The 20,716-nt window shown below is 36.4% G+C and overlaps 2 protein-coding genes across 2 annotated transcripts in view; both read left to right on the top strand.

The window, feature by feature from the left end:
• Positions 1–4,121, top strand: part of LOC141445569 (otoferlin-like) — a 40,141-nt gene extending 36,020 nt beyond the window's left edge. Inside the window, exon 4 of the mRNA XM_074111431.1 lies at positions 3,903–4,121. Coding sequence (XP_073967532.1) covers positions 3,903–4,121 — 219 coding nt within the window. The remainder of the gene's footprint in view (positions 1–3,902) is intronic.
• A 12,718-nt stretch (positions 4,122–16,839) lies between these two features.
• Positions 16,840–20,716, top strand: part of LOC141433137 (otoferlin-like) — a 58,522-nt gene continuing 54,645 nt past the window's right edge. The window contains exon 1 of the mRNA XM_074095008.1: positions 16,840–16,920. The gene's annotated coding sequence lies outside the window, so the exon portion shown is untranslated. The remainder of the gene's footprint in view (positions 16,921–20,716) is intronic.

Consider the following 20,716-nt stretch of genomic DNA (forward strand, 5'->3'; position numbering starts at 1 on the left):
GGGTTACGTGATTTTTAACCGACTTCAAAAAAGGAGGAGGTTCTATGTTCCAATGTTTGTATTTTTTTCTATGTATTTCAATTGTGGACCGATTTTCAAAATTCTTTTTTTATTCGAAAGAGTACTCTTTTGAGGTGGTCCCATTGTCACCAAGTCAAGATCTGATTATGGGATCCTAGGGAAATCGAGGGCAAACCTCAAAATGTATAGGCACACCTATGGCGATTTTGGCATTTTTAGCATCAAGACAAGCATTTACATTCAGAAAGTATCACTTGGTAAACTGGACCTGATGAAGAAGACCGTAGATGGCCAATAGAACTCGTCAAAACTAAGTAATCCTCGCGCGTCTATAAACGATTATGATTACTAAACCTAGATAAGCGACTAAGAAGAAGCTTTAAGTTAATGATTCTTTCGAACTGATTTGATGCTGAAGCCGGAAGGTAGGCAACGGAACTCTGTTATACTTAAAACAACATAACTAAGCCGTGTTTGGGCTTAATAGAATCGTTGTGAGATGTACTTTGGCTACAAATCACTAAAAAGTGAGAAATAAAGAAAAATTTTAACAAAAAAGTTAAACCGGCTCCAAAAAAATAAAATAATAACAAAAAAATAGAACCGACTACAAAATTCTTGAAAATATTTTTCTAGGTAGGTACCTACTATCTCGAAGTCGGTGACTCAGCACGACCCAGCAGGAGTGATTGAAACCCATAGTATGTAGGTGAGGTAGACGACTATTGTTCCACTCCTGCTGGGTCGTGCTGAGGCACCGACTTTGAGCTAGTAGGTACCTACCTAGAAAAATATTTTCAAGAATTTTATAGTCGGTTCCATTTTTTGTTAAGTATTATTTTATTTTTTTGGAGTCGGTTTTACTTTTTTGTTAAAATTTTCTTTATTATGGTTGCCTTTTAAAAGATTTATCTTAAGTAAAATCCTACTTCTTTCGATGGAGGTAAATTCAAATGCTAAACTAGGTGTGCACCGGTTTTTCAAGATTTCCATTAACCTTGATATATAGTTATAAATAATTGTTCATTACAAAACAATACGATGTCGTTGTTTTGTTTTGAAATTTGACAATGCTTAATGAGAAAATGAGAATCCCGAAATCATAAAAAAACAAATTTCCATAACTTTTTACCAAACGGATTGTAATCTAACACCTTTAAACTAGTTGTTCTTATCTATTCATTTAGAAGATCTCGAAAAATAGCTCAGTGCTCTTAGTGTCAGTTTTCGGTTACAAAATTCGTCTCGATCGCGTTCGCGTTAAAATCTCAATTTGTATGGAAACACGAACTTCGCAAACTTTCCGCTAGAAGCAATGTTCGTGTTTCCATATAAATTGAGATTTTAACGCGAACGCGATCGAGACGTATTTTGTAACCGAAAACTTACACTAGGCGGCTGTTTCACCATCCATTGATTAGTGTTAACTGACGGTTAAATGTGAAGCCGTCTCCGTCTATTCGAACAAAACAAATAGAGACGGCATCACATTTAACCGTCAATTAACACTAATCAATGGATGGTAAAACGGCCCCGAAGGGTACAGATTTGATGGTAGATTTCGTAAAGAAAATTGGTCTAATTTGGTCGTTAACTCTGGGAAAACACGTGACTTCAAGCTCAGTCGATGAGGTACAATCCGTGAGCTCTTAGAAAAACCTTCGGGTTTCGGGGGCAATCGGAAGGATTCGTTAGTAGATAATGACAATCCATCACGCGAAGAGTGCACTCGTTGTGTTTTTTATTGTTTATATACTAGAGCAGCTAAAACCACCACTTAGATATTTATTTAGTTTGTTATTTTTCAGAAAAAGATTCCCATGGCGAGTTAACTTAAACAGGGTATTTCTGTAAATAGCCAATCACGGGAAAGTGTTCATAATGTACTTATATAAATATTTTGCAAAGAAGCTGAAAGTTTCAAGAAAAGTGTTGATCGTAAATATTTTAAAAAGGTTGAAGACCGAGTTATAGAAGCAACAGGGATTTCGAAAAGTACATTAAAAACATATTAAACGAAAGCAGACCAAAAAAAAATTCATTTGACATACCCAAAAGACATATCCAAATAAAAGTAGTGTGTTAAGGCGGGGTGTGCTCAATTTAAATTAACGATGGAAGAATTCGAAAATTATTTTTGTTTTATTTGTATCATGACAAAAAGTCATATTTTATTAAAATAAAAAATAAATAAAGAAGCGTAATATTATTACAGTAAGGTTTATTTTGTACTGATGGTTATTCTTTACATAACTTTTTACTGTAACTTTGGAAAGTTTTGCAAGTTGATATAACAGAATAGAACCGCATATCACGATCGCGTGTCATCGTCAATACCCGAAGCATGCATATGCTTCTAAAATCCGAAGGTTTTTCAAGAGCTCACGGAGTGTAGGTACCTAGTTTCGACGGCCCCTACTAAATCATCGAAAGTGGTTTTAGGCATTTTTCACTACAGCGTTCTAAAGTTTGATATTTGCATAGTTTCAAAATAAAATAATTAGATTAACTCTGTCATATCAGTTAAATACCTATAATAAATTAGGCACTTTATTAACATTACATTAGTTCAACGGAATATAATATGTTAGTTTTCTGGGAATTTCAGTTTCGATGGTATACGTCGTCATTATGCTAGTTTCGATTATTTACAATGGATGTTTTTATAAATAATTTAACGAAAGTGGCAGTCTCTATTTTTTACGCCGAATCAATCAATTCATTTGGAAACGGAACTACCAGTTTCGATTATTTTCGTCGTTTAAATGTCTTAGAATTAGAACTTTCGATGTAGAGGTGTTGTGAATATTAAAGATTGAGAATCATTTATTAAAAATTCTTATATTATAATTAGCCTTAACTCACAGGTTTTAATCAGCCAGTATACTTAATCGACAGCATAATTATCACAATGATATTAACTTCTTTTATAAGGCACAAGCTCTTCCGCCAGATATCTTCTCGGCTGGTAGATACCTCAAGGGATCGGCGGGCTGGTGCTTACTTTGCACAACGCATCAGCCTAGCTATCCAGAGAGGTAATGCTGCCAGTCTCCTACGAATGGCCCCCCAAAGCAGCAGCCTTGAAGACATTTTCTAATTAGTATAAGTTTTGTAAATAGTAAGTAGATTAGATAGTAGTTATATTTTTTTAAAATTTTGTATATGTGTTATAACTCTGTGCTTTTCTGTTAATAAATCATCTTAGGCACAAGTAAGTTTATAGTTTACATTATGTAAGTTTTTTTACGGAATAGGGGGAAAACGAGCAAACGGATCGCCTAGTGGTAAGCGATTACTGATTATATGTCGGTCCGGGAATACCGCAGGTGACAGTTCATTCCAGAGCTTTGCTGTGCGAGGCAGGAAATTTCTAGTAGTGGACCGCCAACCATGGATGGATGTGGCAGGGGTCAACCCGAAGAACTCCTTGGAGCACTCCCCGTTGTAGATGCGATAGAGGATGTACAATGAAGCTATATCTCTACGCAGCGAAAAGGAGTCAAGTCGATCTGAAATTCTTTGGCAGCTGATTATTCGAATCGCTCTCCGTTGTATGTGGTCCAGAGGGAGAAGCTGGTACTTCGGAAGCTACTGACCCGTGCGCATAATTTCTCGGGAAGCCCAAAGGATGGAAGTTTTAATAGGAGTGTTTTATGCCAAACCCGATCAAAGGCCTTCACTACATCTAAACTAACAGCCAATGCTTCACCCTTTTGTCGTTATGTGTCAGGTAAACCAGAAGATCGCCAGCCGAGCGGCCGCTTCGGAAACTGTATTGTCAGTCACTCATCAATCGGCGATCCTAAGAGCTGGCCGTTGATAACGGACTCCATTATCTTTGAGATAATGGAGGTTATGCTATGGCTATTGGCCTATAGGCAGATGGATTTGAGCGGTCACCTTTTTTAGGGATCGGGTGCACCAGAACAGACTTTCATGAGATCGGGACTACTGCCAGAAGAGTAGGAGAGCCGAAAGACGCTTTAAAAGCGGAGTCAACTCAGGGGCGCACAGCACATCTACAACACTACCGGAGGGATTCCATCGGGCCCATTGGACTTATGGATATCGAGGGAGAGAAGTGCTTTACGCACTGAACTTTAGTGGGACCGGATATCCGGCATACAGCTCTTACACCGCAGTATGGTCGGCGGCGTGTGTCCCCTTTCATCCAAAGTCGAGTTGAACGAAAACAGTTTACCTAGAAGATCGGCTTGTAGAGGCGGAAAAGATGGGGTGCAGAAATTTCCCTTGATAGCTTTGGCAAGAGACCAGAACGCCCGAGTCCCGAAGCGAGTAATCTAGTCTCTCGCCAATTCTACCAATGTGCAACGAATTAGCTCTGGTAACTAGTAATGTCTCTTTTGAGGGACCTCGAGGCTAAGTTAAGCTCCCTTTTTAATGCAATGTTCTTTACATGCCGTACCTTCGCTACATTTACCCTGGCTTGGTAACACTCCTGCTTTCGGCGAAAAGCCATCTTGCGTGATGATTCTGATATAAAATTGTAACTGATTATCATAAAAACTAATTAATTATAACGTTAAAACATCGATGCTCATACAATATTCTAACGTAAAACATCGAAACCACCGAAACGGCCAGTTTCGACTTGTAAATAAACTAAGTTGGGATCGAAAAAAAATGAATGTCAGTTTCGATATTTTCCGTTCGATAAATACGAGTATAAACGTTAACAATTGAATCTACCACTTTTGATATAAAATTAAAGGAGCAGTTCGTAGTATAACATCGAATCTGGTACTTTCGATGATTTACGTCGTTACTACACTAACGGCAACGCCGCGTTAACTCGAATCTAGAGTTTCGATGTAATACATCGGAAATATAACGTGATTTTCGATGATTTACGTTTTGAATTTTCTGTTCAATTTTTTTTTACTTTTACAAAGCGTGTATGTATAAATAACCCAATAATAAACAAATTATGCTAATAATAAAGAAACGTCAATTTTGACTTTCGATGATTTACGTAGAGACCGTCGGTTTGTTATTAATTGTCAAACAAAAGATCACACTTTAGGTACGTTAGTACTCCCTCTAAACTCTCTAATTAATAATAAATAACTGTATTTTTTAAGTTGAACTCAGCCTTCTTGCGGTTTCTTGGATATAATACATGATCAGTTCTCCTTTTAACTAGCAGTCAAGATAATACATAAAGAATATCAACTCACGTTTTTCATTACCGTGAGTGGGCAGGCGTCAACCTGAATGGAATATTACATCGATATCAATTCAGTTATTAGATAAGATTGTTTTGTAAAAATTTGATGGCGAATACATGACATTTTTATAGATTTCATTAAGGCTTTTGTTAAGTTTCTTACAGTCGCCAAATATATGCCATAATTTCAAAGGGGATTCTGTGTTTATCCGTTGCTACAAAATCTACAAAAATATGTGTTTATGTTAATATTCAGGTCTATACTATTTAATATTATGAATATTTGTTTTTTAATTAATTCGTTTTATTAGTAATAGTACATATATCATATATAATAGTAAAAATAGCTAATGTCCATCTACATGTAAGTATACAAGGTGTTAATTAAATAACTGAAAACCAGAAAGTAGTTTGCTCAGAATCGAGAGTAGAATCGATTACACTATGTTTTAAATCAGGTTGTGTTTGTGTTTTTAAATCCCTTTTATATTGTGCCCAGTCTAAAAGTAATGACTGCAACAGGCGCCAATTAAATATTTTAGCGAGGTTGCATACTATTTCGATAATTTAGTACTGGCCGTTTTGCTGTCAATGTGTGATTTCCTTCTAAAAAAGTCAAAGCGCAACTGACAAATACACAAATGAAGTAGAATTACTGACTTAACAAATACATGAATATCTTTTAAAATAATGAAGATATTCAAAAATAAATGAAATCAACAAACTTAAAATGAAAAAATATTTTTGGGGTGTCTGTGGTTTTCAGTTATTTAATTAACACCTTGTATAATTAAGATTGGTTTTTTGGAATCTTTTTGTATTTTTTATTTCAGTTCCAAATTTTTACTTTTACGGTCATCCCGTAAAACCGAAATTGAAAAAACAAACTGAAATATATATGGTCACCATCAGTGGTGTAGCGGTATAGCACGCGGTACGGATTACCGAGGACCTGGGTTCGATTCCCAGTGATGGTCTTATTTTTCTGTTTTTCTGTGCATCTATATTTCAGTTTGTATTTTCAACCTTGTATAATATTTTTAGTTCATTTTTGTTCGAACAACCGAGAAACGTGTGTCATAATTTGACCGTTAATTCAAACCTTAAATTAAAACGTGTGTTGATATTCTTTATTATCTTGACTGCTAGTTACGAGTATAAGGAGAACTGCTTTGATTATGAGAACTGATCATTATTTTATGTACTTGTCTCACTGACGTTCCTCCCTATCATTATTTTACACGTCAACTGTACATGTGTAGCAAACAAATTCAATTCAGTGAGTTTTTAACAATATTATTATGAACATGAAACTAACGTGAGACTCACTCATATTAAATGATATTATTACGGGTAACTCACGTCTTAAACCGAGTTTAGATCGACATGACTAAACTCGGTTTAAGACGTGAGTTATCCGTAATAATATCATTTAATATTATTATGGTTTTATTTTTAACAACACCGACTTATCCATTTAACTCAGTACTTTGGACGTCATAGTGACATAAAATGCTGACGGTCGCCGATGATCATGTAACATGATCAAATTTGGAACAATAATTTACCGATGAATAAATTATTGATCATAATGCATTAAATCATCAGTATAAGGTATATTTGCACTGTTTAAACTTGGTTTTTCTCATTTTTCTCCTAACCTTGTTTAGTTTGTCTAGCTATTTTAAGTAAAATCTTTTAGAGATAATACCTACCTACCTACCTACGAAAGTCTGTTCATTTTTGCCGGCTGGTATACCAAACCAATAGGTACAGTCACCAGTACTAATACCTGACAACAAAGCGTGCTTATGCACATAAGTGATGACTCTATTTCTAGGGCCGGTAGGACGTGTTCACAGTCAGATATTTTTGCACGCTCCTCTGTGGAAGATATTAATGTAGGTGACCGTACATCAGAGCCGTGTATGAGACGGCGGCGCCCGCGGCGCTGCGGCTGCGGCGGACACGGCGTGACGCTCGCAGTTCTGTTATGAACGTATCACTCACGTTTTATATTGCGGCCAGCTGCGAAACACGAGATTTCTGTATAACTGTAACATTTGTACCTCTATACGTTGTTTTTTTTATGTCGCTTGTGATCCAAAAGGCATTCTATTATATTTCGAAAATATCGCATTTTCAAATACTTATTTAGGAATAAATAAGCGAAAACTGCCAATTGCCATTTCATGATTAAATTGTATAACTTAACTTTAGAGGATAAAAATTAAATAAGTCACCCTATGGTTTTAAATTATTTAATTTTTTTCATATAACTAACCATTTCGAAAGTGATAGTAGGCAGTAAATAAATAGTACTGATGTAGGTTTAATAGGTTATTATTCAATTGAAATCAATAGATAAGCACTGGGCGCTTACTTTATAATAGTAATAAAGTTACATTAGTTTAGGATTACGATATTTATCTGCTTTTAAATAGCGAATTAGTTTGTTAGTGGATATTGGTTAAATTATACGCACTGTTATAAACACAAATATTATGATTCTGATACTATTCAAAATCACAGATGAACTAAAATAAAAAAATAATTTTGTTGAAACAATGGCTCGCAAGAGATGCATGCCTGAATGCATGGCTGATGATGAATGCCTGGCAGGAATATTGATTGGAGATGGAAAATATTATTAAAGTTTCTCTCACTGCCTGTCTCAATGTCCAGTACATCGTACTCGTATACCTATTAACAAACTGTAATCAGAATATGTGCGAAACTATTGAGTAGTTAAAAACACAATAATATAGGGACATTAAATATTACAATCGGACAGCTATTTTATCTAAGCCAACTATTTAACCAATAAAGCCAAGCCGCATCCCCCTTCTGTGTGAGGGTGTTGCTTAAAAATCGATTTTCATAAAAGTCATTGTCTCTCCCCGCCATTGCGTTCTACGACCCCGATTAACAGATGCAATTTTTTTAATGAATTTTAGAGGTCGCAACCGCTTGATAAAGTTTATAAATAAAACCTTTCTGAATTGGCATCAATACAACATGTCACAGTTTTGTATTTATTTTACTTTTAGAACGTATATGTATCTGGGTGTATCAAGTAAGGGAAATTCCCAAGCAATCGCCCAGGAATCCCCTACACTCGATACACTCCCCTCGCTCCAAGACGGTTACTTAGTTAATAAATTGACACAAATTTATTTGATTTTAAATTTTGAATAAAAAAAATGTTTTCCTATGAATTTCGTGATTTCAAAACTTTGATAGCTGGTAGCGACCCCTAAAACTAGTTAAAAAAAACTGTCATCCGTTAATCGGGGTCCTAGAACCTAATGGCAGGGTGGTTTTCACCATCAGTTAGATCATTTTTCAGGGAGGGTAACTTTTTATGTAAGTCGAAAAACCAGCCAAGTGCGGCCTACGGGCAGTGTAGCGTTGTGTAATAATACGACAAATATTCAATATTAAGTTTTGAATGAGCGACATATTACTTGTTATCTTGAAAAGCCTATTAAACTGTGATAGTTTTCCTTTTACAATTCGTGAGCTCTTAGAAAAACCTTCGGGTTTCGGGGGAAATCGGAAGGATTCGTTAGTAGAAAATAATAGTTTGTCTTTTTGACTTAGTAGCAATCCATCACGCGAAGAGTGCACTCGTTTTGTTTTCGCAAAGTACATAAAAAAAATATAAAACGACAGAAGACCAAAAAAAATTCATTTGACATACCCAAGAGAAGTAGATACAGTATAACAACAGCTGTATATACTTCCAAATAAAAGTAGTGTGTTAAGGCGGGTGTTCTCAATTTAAATTAACGATGGAAGAATTCTAAAATGCTGGTTTTGTTTTATTTGTACCTATCATGACAAAAAGTCATTTGTATTAAAATTTGAAAAAGATAAAGAAGCGTAATGTTATTACAGTAAGGTTTGTTTTGTACTGATGGTTATTCTTTACATAACTTTTTACGGTAACTTTAAAAAGTTTTGCAAGTTTATAACAGAACAGAACCGCATATCACGATCGCGTGTCATCGTCAATTCCCGAAGCATGCTTCTAAAATACGAAGGTTTTTTTAACAGCTCAGGGAATGTAAATTCGTTATCACTACCACTGCCAATTTTCGGTAAATTTATAAATAGTTTGCCCAAATCTAAATTGTTTTTAAAATACCTATCCAACCATAACCCACAAAATGTATTTAGACGAGCAAAATAAATTCACCTCACTTTGAATATTGGGCAAGTGCTCCAAAATTTATTTTTCCAAGATTTTACTTTACCACTTGGTACGCGTGGTTAACATTAGTTATTTGTTATGCAAGGGTGGAAAATTATTGTTTTGCGCGAGTGCTTATACTGAAACCCGAGCAAGTGAAGGATTCTAGGATTACGTAGGTCCCTCAAAAAAATTAGGTACTGCAAATCAGTGTGGATATTTGCACACACCTGTGAAGAAATTTAATGGTGTGTTTACGTGTGTGAAGTTTCCAATCGCACTGGGTCCGCGTGGAATTGTATGGCCCAAAAGTACTTGTGCATTCTGGGAAAATTCCTTTGCCCTGCAGTGACTTTAAATAAGGTTTAAATAAAGACCGAGATGAAGATGAGCTGATTATTTTTATTACTATTTGCTTGTTTTCCGACAAATTTAATATTCCTTCACAGCAGATATTGTGTAGGTACCTACTTCCCTAAAATAAGTAAACAAGTAACTACAAGTAACGAGATGAACTAACAATCTCTAATGCATAATAATAATAACGATTTCGAATTTCGGACAGCTGCCGTATTTTACTTAAAGCCCGACATACTCGTATTTCCAAATACAAGGTATGATTTATGTTTAATTTGAATCATTGAGTAATATAATTACTAGGACCGGGTCGGGTTGAACGATAGAGCACTCGGCTTCCATGGCTGGCGCGGTGCGTGTCGGTGTCATACTCATCACAGTTACGACTCTTGTGACACGAGTGTGCGAGGGCGGTAAAACCTTTACGGGGGCTCGACCGCGGTATTTATAAAACATAAAATCAGTCTAATGATTAATGTATTGTATGTAATGTACTTTTATTGTAAGACTGTTTATGTGATGTGTCCTCTTGATACCTTTTCTTTTACAATAATTATAACTTTTTTTTATTAATTTATCTTGAATTAGGAAGTTTTTTGTTTATAATTGCAACCTTTTAATTAATTTGCAATAAATATTTGTCAAGGTCACGTCTACCAAGTCTATTTTGTTTACTTAGTAGTTAACAGTGAGGTAAGTTGGCGAGAGAATCTAGACGCGACAAGCTGAAAATCGACACAAGCAGAAACACGGGGTGGGAGGCTGTTGCCCAGCAGTGGAACTCTTATCTAGGCTAGTTGGCTCTTAATAAATTTCTTTTGTTCTTCTAAATTTAATTTAAAATCCACGGGTTACGAAAAAAAATCACATTTCCTGCTGTGATGCATCACCACTCAACATTCGTCGGGAAGGCAGCAGAAATGCAGCAAAAATAACCCGGTCACGTAAAACTAAGTTAGATCGTACCTGGATTGTTTCCGACATAAAACAAGAAAAGAGATTTTAGCTCTTCAAAACTTTATGTCACCGAATACGTAGGCGCATTTAAAACCAGTTGCTGTATTTAAATTTGTTTTCTATGTACCTGTATAACTAATAACACCTTATTCTGGATTGATTTCCTATATTGTATCTGTGGGCTGATACCTACATTAAGTTCCGGTCGTACTTTTTGAATTTTTAGAACATTAAGTAAGTATAAGAATATTGACCATCAAGTTCAGCAATGACGGACCTAAAAATAAAAACAAAGATAGAAATTTAATAATAAACTCTCTTTTTTTTCAGGTTCCACCAAACATTCTTCCTTGCTGGTGGATAACGAAGAAATAATTTTTGTGAATGAGGTAAGTGTCGAATGTGGATTCGCCCTGTAATTATGGCCAGGGATAAGGATAGGTGCATGCATGATAGCCCATTATTTTGATTTGTTGGGGCAGTGTAATGAGTGACGGGGCACGGGAGCCCGGGTGCTCCAGTGTGCCCGCGGGCGGCGGCCTACTTCGCGCAGGGTCAAGGCCGCGCGATCTGCCTTACATAACTTAGTTTCAGGCTCGGAATCCATTACCCGGGCATTTCCAAACCGACTGCGAAATGCCGTCATGACAAACCGTATATATCTCTTTATATCTTGTGCATCTCAATTAAATTAATTAAATAACTAGCTGTAGCCCGACCCTCCGTCCGCGTAAAAGTTTGAAATATAGTTTACGTCCTATTCTAAGACCTACCGAATATACACAAAAAAAACATAAAAACGGTCATCCCGTTTCGGAGAAGTTTGATCACAAACTCTGACACTTTAGTTTTATATATTAGAAGATAAGAGACTTTCGTCTGCAATTAGTAGGAATGAGACCTATTTAATCATTGACATCTATGTACCTACCTTACCTTACTTATGTCGATGTATTTAATCATATCTCATTGCAATTAATTCCACGCTTCTGCAAAGGCATTCACAATAATGGCATTCTTCTCTCACGATATCGCTGGGTGCGAAGTACAGTCAAGGGCAAAGATACTGACACGGCCAAAGTTACAAAAATATGTATGAAATGAAAATGAAAAATGAAAATGTGTTTATTTAAAAAATATACACGACTTTATGCACTTAACATTAAGGCCGTGTATACATATTTTTGCAACTTTGGCCGTGTCGATATCTTTGCCCTTGACAGGTGGGGGTAATGAAATCTATCGCAGCGCTAATAGTGGCCAAAAGTAAAAATAATGTAGGTTCTGTCATCTGTCATACTCATTATGAATCTGTCATTAACAAAGCAATTTGTGTAGGCTAAACTGCCTAATTTTGGTAATAGATGTTGGTCTTCTTGAATTATTGAACACAGCCCCTGTTTTTAAATTCCTCTACATTCCGAACATGTCCAGCAGATACCACCAGTTTTCCTTTTGAAACGGTTTGTGGTTGAAATTTCATATTGAGTAATACACGTAAAGCCGGTCGTCAAAATAATACGTATTTTTATTTGAAAACGATATTTAATTTATTACTAGCGATAAAAGCACAATTATATATGACTTGGACAATTAGTGTTAAGTGCCGGTGATATTTATTATTATTAGGTACTCCTTTATGGAAGATACTCGAACACACCTATACTTTAAGTTCCATTTTAATATCCATTTGTTTACAACGAACTTTCTCGATGCGTAGGGCTTTGTTTAGAACTGGCAACTTGACAAGATAAAGAACAAGCATTGCCGCAATGTGATGGTTTTCTATTTCAATCATAAGTACTCAAATTCCAAATTCAACTTTCTTTTATACCAACAACGTTGAAAATGTATAGTCGAGCAAGAAAGTGTTTTACCAATTTTAATCACAGTTCCTACTTCAGAAATAAAACAATAAGGCTGATTGTCAATATTGACTTGTAAGCGAAAATAGGCTTTGACGTTTTAAGCGGTACAAATGACATTAAACCTTATATTTGGGTGGTAAAGCAATTTCTTGGTCGGTTATACCTAATGCTTTTAGATGTATTTGTATATTTAAGTATTTTTGTAAATTGTAGAAAAAAATATGCGTAATATTTTCTTTATTCAATTTGTTACAATAGGCTCGGGACATCTAAATTGCACCCAGTAATTCTACCTTTGGGAATTCGAGTGCATTGCTTACTGACGAAAGTCCCTACAACAGTACCTACGGTTGCACATTTATACCTACAGGGTGTCCCAAGACTATGCCACATGGAGGGAAAGTATTATAAATATTGTAGATCGACAATTGGACTGAAAGAAGACTTCATTTTGATTTAATCATTTCGACTTCATTTCGAAACAATTTTAACTGCATTCAAAGATTTCTGAGTAACCGCCTGTCTGAACCAGGAAGCGAACCTGCCAAATGGTAAAAAACCGTAATTTGACGACACCGATCAAAATGCTCAACCGAAAGGATTTTTTTTCCAAATAACATCATTTTAAATAAAATGAAGGCCATGAAATTTTACATTTACAATTCCACTAAAATGAATACTTAGCCTTTTCTTTAACTTTGCTGTACTGGTTTTATCATTTTAATCTATTAGGTACTAATAAGTAACCCACTTGAGAAATAAATACATATCATATTACTTCCCTATTAAAAGTACCTACATAATAAAAACAATAATGTGATAAAAAAAATTGTACTTAGTACCTACCTAGTTGCACGCTATGATAAAATCAGTATTTAAAAGAATAGCAAAGTAAAAGAAAAGGCTAAGTATTAATTTTCCTGAAATTGCAGATGTAAAGGTCTTCCTTTTATTCAAGATGCTGTTATACTGGGAAAAAAATATTCCTTCCCATATAAGTTCTTAAGGTTTTAAGTATGTAGATTAAAACATGTAATTGTTATTGTGGTAGCTGTAATGTTCCCCTAGAGCAACCTTAGCGAAAGGTATTTAAGGTCAGAATCCGTAATACAAATCTAGTAACTCGCTTAGCTAGCTACAGAAAATGCTGTCAAAACAGCAGCAGAGAGGTAATTGGAACGCGGGGCGTGTAGCTATTGGTCTGTATAATTGCAAGAGCCGCCCTGATTGTAGGGCAGTTGCAGACCTAGCGCAACAAGCAGAAATGGCGAGCGGCGAGTCCTTTTTTAAAAGTCATACGTAATCGATATTTGAAGTTACCATTTTTTCGGAACATTGAACGTTTGCTTATATTTGTCATAATATTATCGATAGATAGTAAAAGAGGCTTGTTACTGTACATTCGGAGGAAGCGTAGTGGGATATATACCTAATTGTTGCACTTTAAACGAGTCGATAATAATGTAAGGTTTTGCTGCTACTAGAAATGTCACCGACCAAGGGTAATTAATTATGGCATGCGAAAAGTTACATCATTTTAAGAACGTTCTCACAGTAAGTGTCATAATTAATTCCCTTGTCAAGCCTTGCGATGTCACTATGGCTTTTTCTACGAAAAGTTTCCATAGTGGGTCACAATACATTTAGTTCGAGAGTACATAAATAAAAACCGTTTAATGTATATTTTTATTCTATATTTTGGGATTCTTGAGCTTTGCGTTGACTCCAATTCAGTAAAAATCTGTTATTTTTAATCACTAACCTGATGAGCAAGGGTGTCGGTGAAGACCCCGGTTGTTTCATAAACATAAATTATAGCATGCATTAACATGACATCTACAAACAAACGTGGCCATTTAGAGCCTTATACAGTACGTGACGGTTATGTGTGCCGTTTGCTAACAAATAGGATTTGTTGTGAAGGCGAACGAAACAAGAGTTCTTTGAATATTTACGAGCAGGCGCCAGTACCAGCGGCGGGCCCGCGCGAGACGGCTTACAGCGGCATCATACTTATTTATAATAACATACCAATTCTATCATAGTGAATATATGGAGGCATATGTTTTTAGATGAGATAGCAAAATAATATGCCTCACTGTTGTATAGGTTTACATTTATGAGAAAAGCTTGTATATGTAAGATCGTGCTACTAAATCATTTGACTTGATACAACTTATTTAAATAATAATAAATATCATGGAACACTTTATTGACACTAATTGACCTAGCTAGTCCCAAACTAAGCAAAGCTTGTACCAACCCACTATGGATACTAGGCAACGGATAAACTTACTTATATAGATAAATTACATACTTAAATACATACTTATTATTTAATGGTCCAAGATAGACATGGGTAATCTCAACTCCGCGAAGTGATCTGACTCACTAGATCCAGCTCCGGTGTCGGTACCGAATCGGCTTATTGAATCCGACTCCTTTATTGACTCCGGTTCTTTCGAGCGATTATTAATTTATCTATGGCCGATCCGCCCCGGCTCGGTTCGGTCGGTCGGTGTCGGTACGGTACTGCGGTGCCTCACCCGCTGACTGAACTGAAGTACAGATTCGTGAGAGAGAGAAAGATTCGTTCGTTAGTCCAAGTCCGAGTACCGAACCGAACCGACCAACCAAACATAGATAATAAGATCCAAGTCCAAGATCCGATCCGCAGGGCTACTACGAACCGAACCGAACCGAACCGACCAACCAAACATAGATAATAAGATCCAAGTCCAAGATCCGATCCGCAGGGCTACTACGAAACTCCAAAATCGAAGTTCCTGTCGTGCGGTCCCTCTGACACTTATACTATTTAATACGAGTTTCGTAGTAGCCCTGCCGATCCGATCCGAGCCGAGCGAGAGCGAAAGCAGGCGGACGGAGCGAGTCAGTGTCAAACCCGCGGGATCTCTAGCTTCATGAGTAGGTAGTACGGTTCTCTTTTATTCCTGTACCTACGGTATGTGTAGAAAAAAAAGACAAACATATATAATAATGTACGAGTATGTATCAACATTACAGAGGTATTTGTTTTATTGTGTTTAAAGTCGTGTTAATTTACCAGTTCATTGAATAAAACGTTAATGACTAAGTACTACTTCATTAGTACGTGAAGCTATTAAAGGGAATTAAATTACTGTTTTTGACTGCAAAGGCGCCTCGCAAACTCGCAACACTTCCTCGCGAAGATACAATATACATCAAGACTCCCCCGGCTTACGTTTCGTAGCGTTGCGCATCCGGTGGAAATTCGTTTTCAGAATAGAAGCGATCGCGACCTCAGTCGATGGCTTAAAGCAGCTAAAACTTTACCTGAATATTACACCGCTCATTAAGCTTTATAGAACTTGAGTTTCAGTATTGGTTTATGTTAAAAAAATGCGCCATTTGTACGCAATTTGCACTTTAAAGTTGAATATTTCATAAAGAAATCACTGCATCGAAGAATCGTCTTAGCAAACCCCTAATAGTTTTAAAAGACCTATCCAACAATACCCCACACTATAGGGTTGGATGAGAAAAAAATATCACCCCCACTATACGTCTATGGCACGTACCCTAAAAAAAATATTTTTTTCAATTTTTAACTGTACCATTTTGTCGGCATAGTTTACTTATATACTCGTGCAAAATTACAGCTTTCTAGCATTGATAGTCCCTGAGCAAAGCCGCGGACGGACAGACAGACAGACAGACGTTTTTGCCATTTTGGCTCCGGAACCCTAAAAACATCACGTTGTATCATTTCCCTAGGCTTACACTAGGCGTGTTAATTAAAATCAAGTAAAGTCAAGTGATACTGAAAATTATGATGCCAAGCAAAGAGCAAAAGACATAATTGATAATCTTTTGCCGCCGAAATCTAGAAAGATTTATTTAGGAACCTATGAAAGTTTTATGGACTGGAGCAATAAGAAACGCACTAATTCTTTCACATAAAATAAATATCAATTTTTTTCTCGCAATCGAATTGAAAAATAGAGTTTTCACATCGAGACTAAAAGTCAATATAAACCCTCGGACAAATAGGCTAAACACCTCGGGTATATATTGGCTTATTTTAGTCCCTCGATAAAAAAATATACGTTTTAAGCTTGTATCGATTAGTTTGTGGTGTCAAGATCTGTTTGTCGCAGCGTTTCGAGTGGGCTGTGTCGCGGCCGGTGGCGGCGGGCGAGGTGCTGACGCTGCAGCTGCTGACGCGCGGGCGCTGGGGCGCACCGCGCGTGCTGGGCGTCTATCGCCTCGGCTTGCAGATCCTCGTCACCGACGGACAGCTCTCCATCACCGACACGCTGGTTGACGAAAGAAACAAACCGGTACCGGTAAGTACTTCCAACTTACGGCCGAACTACGAAAAAATTAATTTAACTTAAAACTTAATTACCTACATAAAACTAAATTAAACGTTCTTTTTAGTTTCTAAGTTGAATGAGTTAAATTAATTTTCTTTTCAACCCCCGATGCAAAAAGAGGGTAGTTAAATAAGTTTGACGCCTACGTTTGTCTGTCTGTCTCTAGCATTGTTACTCTCAAACGAACGGGAAGGATCAATTTCGATGTGTTGCGGTGGTTTTTAGCAAAGCCGTTTTAGCTGTTTTTGTGGTATGAACTTGGAAATGACAGCATCAGGTGGTTTTCAACTTTTCTAACAAGGAAAGGTACCCACTGTCCAGCCCCGATTTTTTTTATTATAAATATATTATATATATTAGAGAGTAGTCTAAAGTAACGGACACGTATTTTTTTTAGCTGCCCAAACTCAACCTTTTCGGAGAAATCGACTTCCAAAGTACTAAAAAGTGAGCAAACCCCACTTCTGTAGTAAGTGCTGTTAAAGCAAATTGCTAGTTAAATACGGGCTTGATTATATGTTGGAGAATATGAAAGAATAATGGACCGGTGTTTTGCTATTCGGCTCAACTCCTATTTTACAAAAAAAAATGTGTGAAAACGACGAAACAATGAAAGTTTTAAAGATGTTTTTTTTGTAAAATGTAAGTTTGAGTCGAAATAACAAAACACCGGACCATTATTTTTAGGGTTCCGTACCTAAAAAAGGAAAAATGAAACCCTTATAGGATCACTTTGTTGTCCGTCTGTCTGTCCGTCTATATGTCACGACCTTTTTCTCGGGAACCTTGCAAGTTGGTTAGGTTAATTACCACGTTCACTGCGGGAAACAATTTCAAAGACTTTAAATCGGTACGACGTCAGGGTATAACAAGATCCGACATTCGACTTTTTGTTAGAGCGTTTGCGGGTCGAAAGGACCTAAAAAATGCTCGTCTAAAAAGGCCACTATCTGCATAGTATGATGAATGTTGGTAATATTTGAATTATAATAGGTAGTCATAGAGTTGCTCTTGGTAAAGTTAAGTTCTTAAGTAGATGTAATCACTCAAAGCTATTTAAACATATGTATGTGTACAACTGTCAGATCTTTTATGCCCGATATACGCATACGCGATTTTACGCCCGGTAACAAAAAAACATTGATATCTAGCTAAAATAATAGATTGTACAACAAGAGCATAAAACGAGCCATTTTACCCGAGGCGTTCATATAGCCAAGTGAACAATTGTTTCCACTGTTGCTATTTAATTTCCTCTCAATCGAAGTGAAAAGCAGAGAGCAAAACTTAAGCATTAAACCCATTTTCTCCTCGACGTGACTATTCACCCTAGTAGGTAGTAGATACATTGGATGGGTTCCTGTTTTTATATCTTCCATCATAATAATATGTTTACAGCACCAGCTAGGAATGGTATAGAAAAAAACGGCTACAGGGGATTTTTACTAGGTCACTTAATAAAGGAACAACTACGCTGGTCATAACATATTTACCTAGAAGATTAATATGAAAGATGTTTTGCGGTTTTACAAAGAACTAATAAAGTAGGTACCTACTAGGTGCTAGGTGCTAACAAATTAAGTACCAATATTTTAAGAGACGTTCAATTAGATCAAAACTAACTTTAAATAAAAATCAAGAAAACTTTTTATACTATATGTTTGTTTTCATTTCCTGAACAAAATAAATAAATCGCCATTCCGCCCAAAGATAATCAGCCCGTGCATTTGAGTGACATTGACAAGATAATTAACACTTTCTGTCAAGTGGAACCGTCGTTTATCATAATATCATAATTGTATCTGTATCTGTGAAGTGGCCAGTTAGTCGTGACTGTCAAGACAGTCAAAGAAGTTTTAATCACTGACTATTAATTATCTCATTAACAAGGTGTTTTACGTAGTAAAGTAGATTCTCTAATTCTCTCCAAAAAGTAAAAATAACTTTACATAATATTTTCGAGAAAATTCATCCTGGACTTGGTAGGTATACTCGTATGGATCGTTTCCTATAGTAAAGTATTACTATAGAGGGTGTAATATTTAGATCGGTCTGTATGGGAAAGTCTGAAACTATTTATATAAGACATACGAAAATCTGTTCTTAGGAACCATGCCATCGATTTTAGTAGAAAGAAAAACTGCATTCATACATTAAAAAAAAACTTTTACTCAGCTCGGGAATCGACCCCGGACCCCGATGGATCCCGGACGAAATAAAAAAAAATAATGAAAATATCAAAAAAATATATATATATTTAGACATGTAAATTAGTAAGGAAGTAAATATGTGAAATTCCCGACACATGCGCCGATTTTTTAAGTAGGTAACTTTTATGTTTTGTCGCATTTGAAGTGAAAAGTGAAGTTCTATATTTATAATTATAATCATCATCATCATCATCCCAGCCTATATACGTCTCACTGCTGGTCACAGGCCTCCTCTCAGAACAAGAGGGCTTGGGCCAAAGTTCCCACGCGGGCCCAGTGCGGATTGGGAACTTCGCACGCACCATTGAATCGCTTGGTAGGTTAGTGCAGGTTTCCTCACGATGTTTTCCTTCACCGCAAATCTCGTGGTAAATTTCAAATGCAATTCCGCACATGAATTTCGAAAAACTCAGAGGTGCGAGCCGGGGTTTGTTATAATTATAATAGAAGCCAAAAAACCCTTGCGTTTTCTTAACCACTCATGCTTCCGTTTTATTAAATAATAATCCCTAAGATCTTGATCCGTTTAATCTCTCGATATAAAAAACATAAAAAAACTGTTTTCTGTATGAAATGTCATTGCGTCTCTGTTTTGCATTTTAGAATTTTTAACTTTTAGTAAGATTACCAGAATGTGAAATTTGAAGAATTCTATCTTACAATACCATTGTATATACCTAATACTAATAATACACTAGGTAGGTACGCCAACCAGCTAGCCCACTCAGTAGACGCCGCGACCAGCCGCTGCCGCTGCGGCGCTGGTTTTCTGTTTAAGATAGAAACCGCTTGTTCCCATGTGATGTAACTTTGTGGCATAACATGATAGTTTCTACGTTTTTACTAACTGTGGCTATGAAATCACTGAGTAGTTATTTTATTATAAATACGGGACAGCAGCTGAATTATTTATTACGCTTGGTCTGTAGGGCACGCTCTTTGTTCAGGTTTTTCTTTCTTACTTCAAACAATTGTGGGAAATATACTCGCACTCTGGCGTTTATTATTCTTATCTCATATAATAATATATTTTCTTTGTCAACTGCTATCGAAAACAAGCTTGGCGCGATATCTCTTATTTATCTTTTGTGTATTTATCCTTATTGGTTCCATTATTACGAGTACCTACTACTTACAGTGAGGAAATATTCGAAATCTATCTAATGCTTTGGTTAATAGATTCAATCTATTTGTACTAAAATTCATAATCGCAGCCTATATACGCCCCGCTGTTTGGCACAGGCCTCCTCTCAGAATGAGAGGGCTTGGGCCGTAGTTCCCATGCGGATCCAGTGTGGATTGGGAACTTCACACACCATTGAATTTCTTCGCAGGTTTTTACAGGTTTCCTCACGATATTTTCCTTAACCATAACGCTCGTGGTAAATCTGAAATGTATTTCGCACATGAATTTCGCATGAGGTGCGAGCCGTTTGAACACATGATTCTCTGCTTAAGAGGCCACTTGCGAGTGTTAGGCACTGGGTAGGTACCTTAAGTTTTCTGAGACGGTCCATATTGTATTTTTATCGATAGTTATATATATATTGAAGAAT

The sequence above is a fragment of the Choristoneura fumiferana genome, chromosome Z, assembly GCF_025370935.1.
Source record: "Choristoneura fumiferana chromosome Z, NRCan_CFum_1, whole genome shotgun sequence".
In the NCBI taxonomy this organism is placed as follows: domain Eukaryota; kingdom Metazoa; phylum Arthropoda; class Insecta; order Lepidoptera; family Tortricidae; genus Choristoneura; species Choristoneura fumiferana.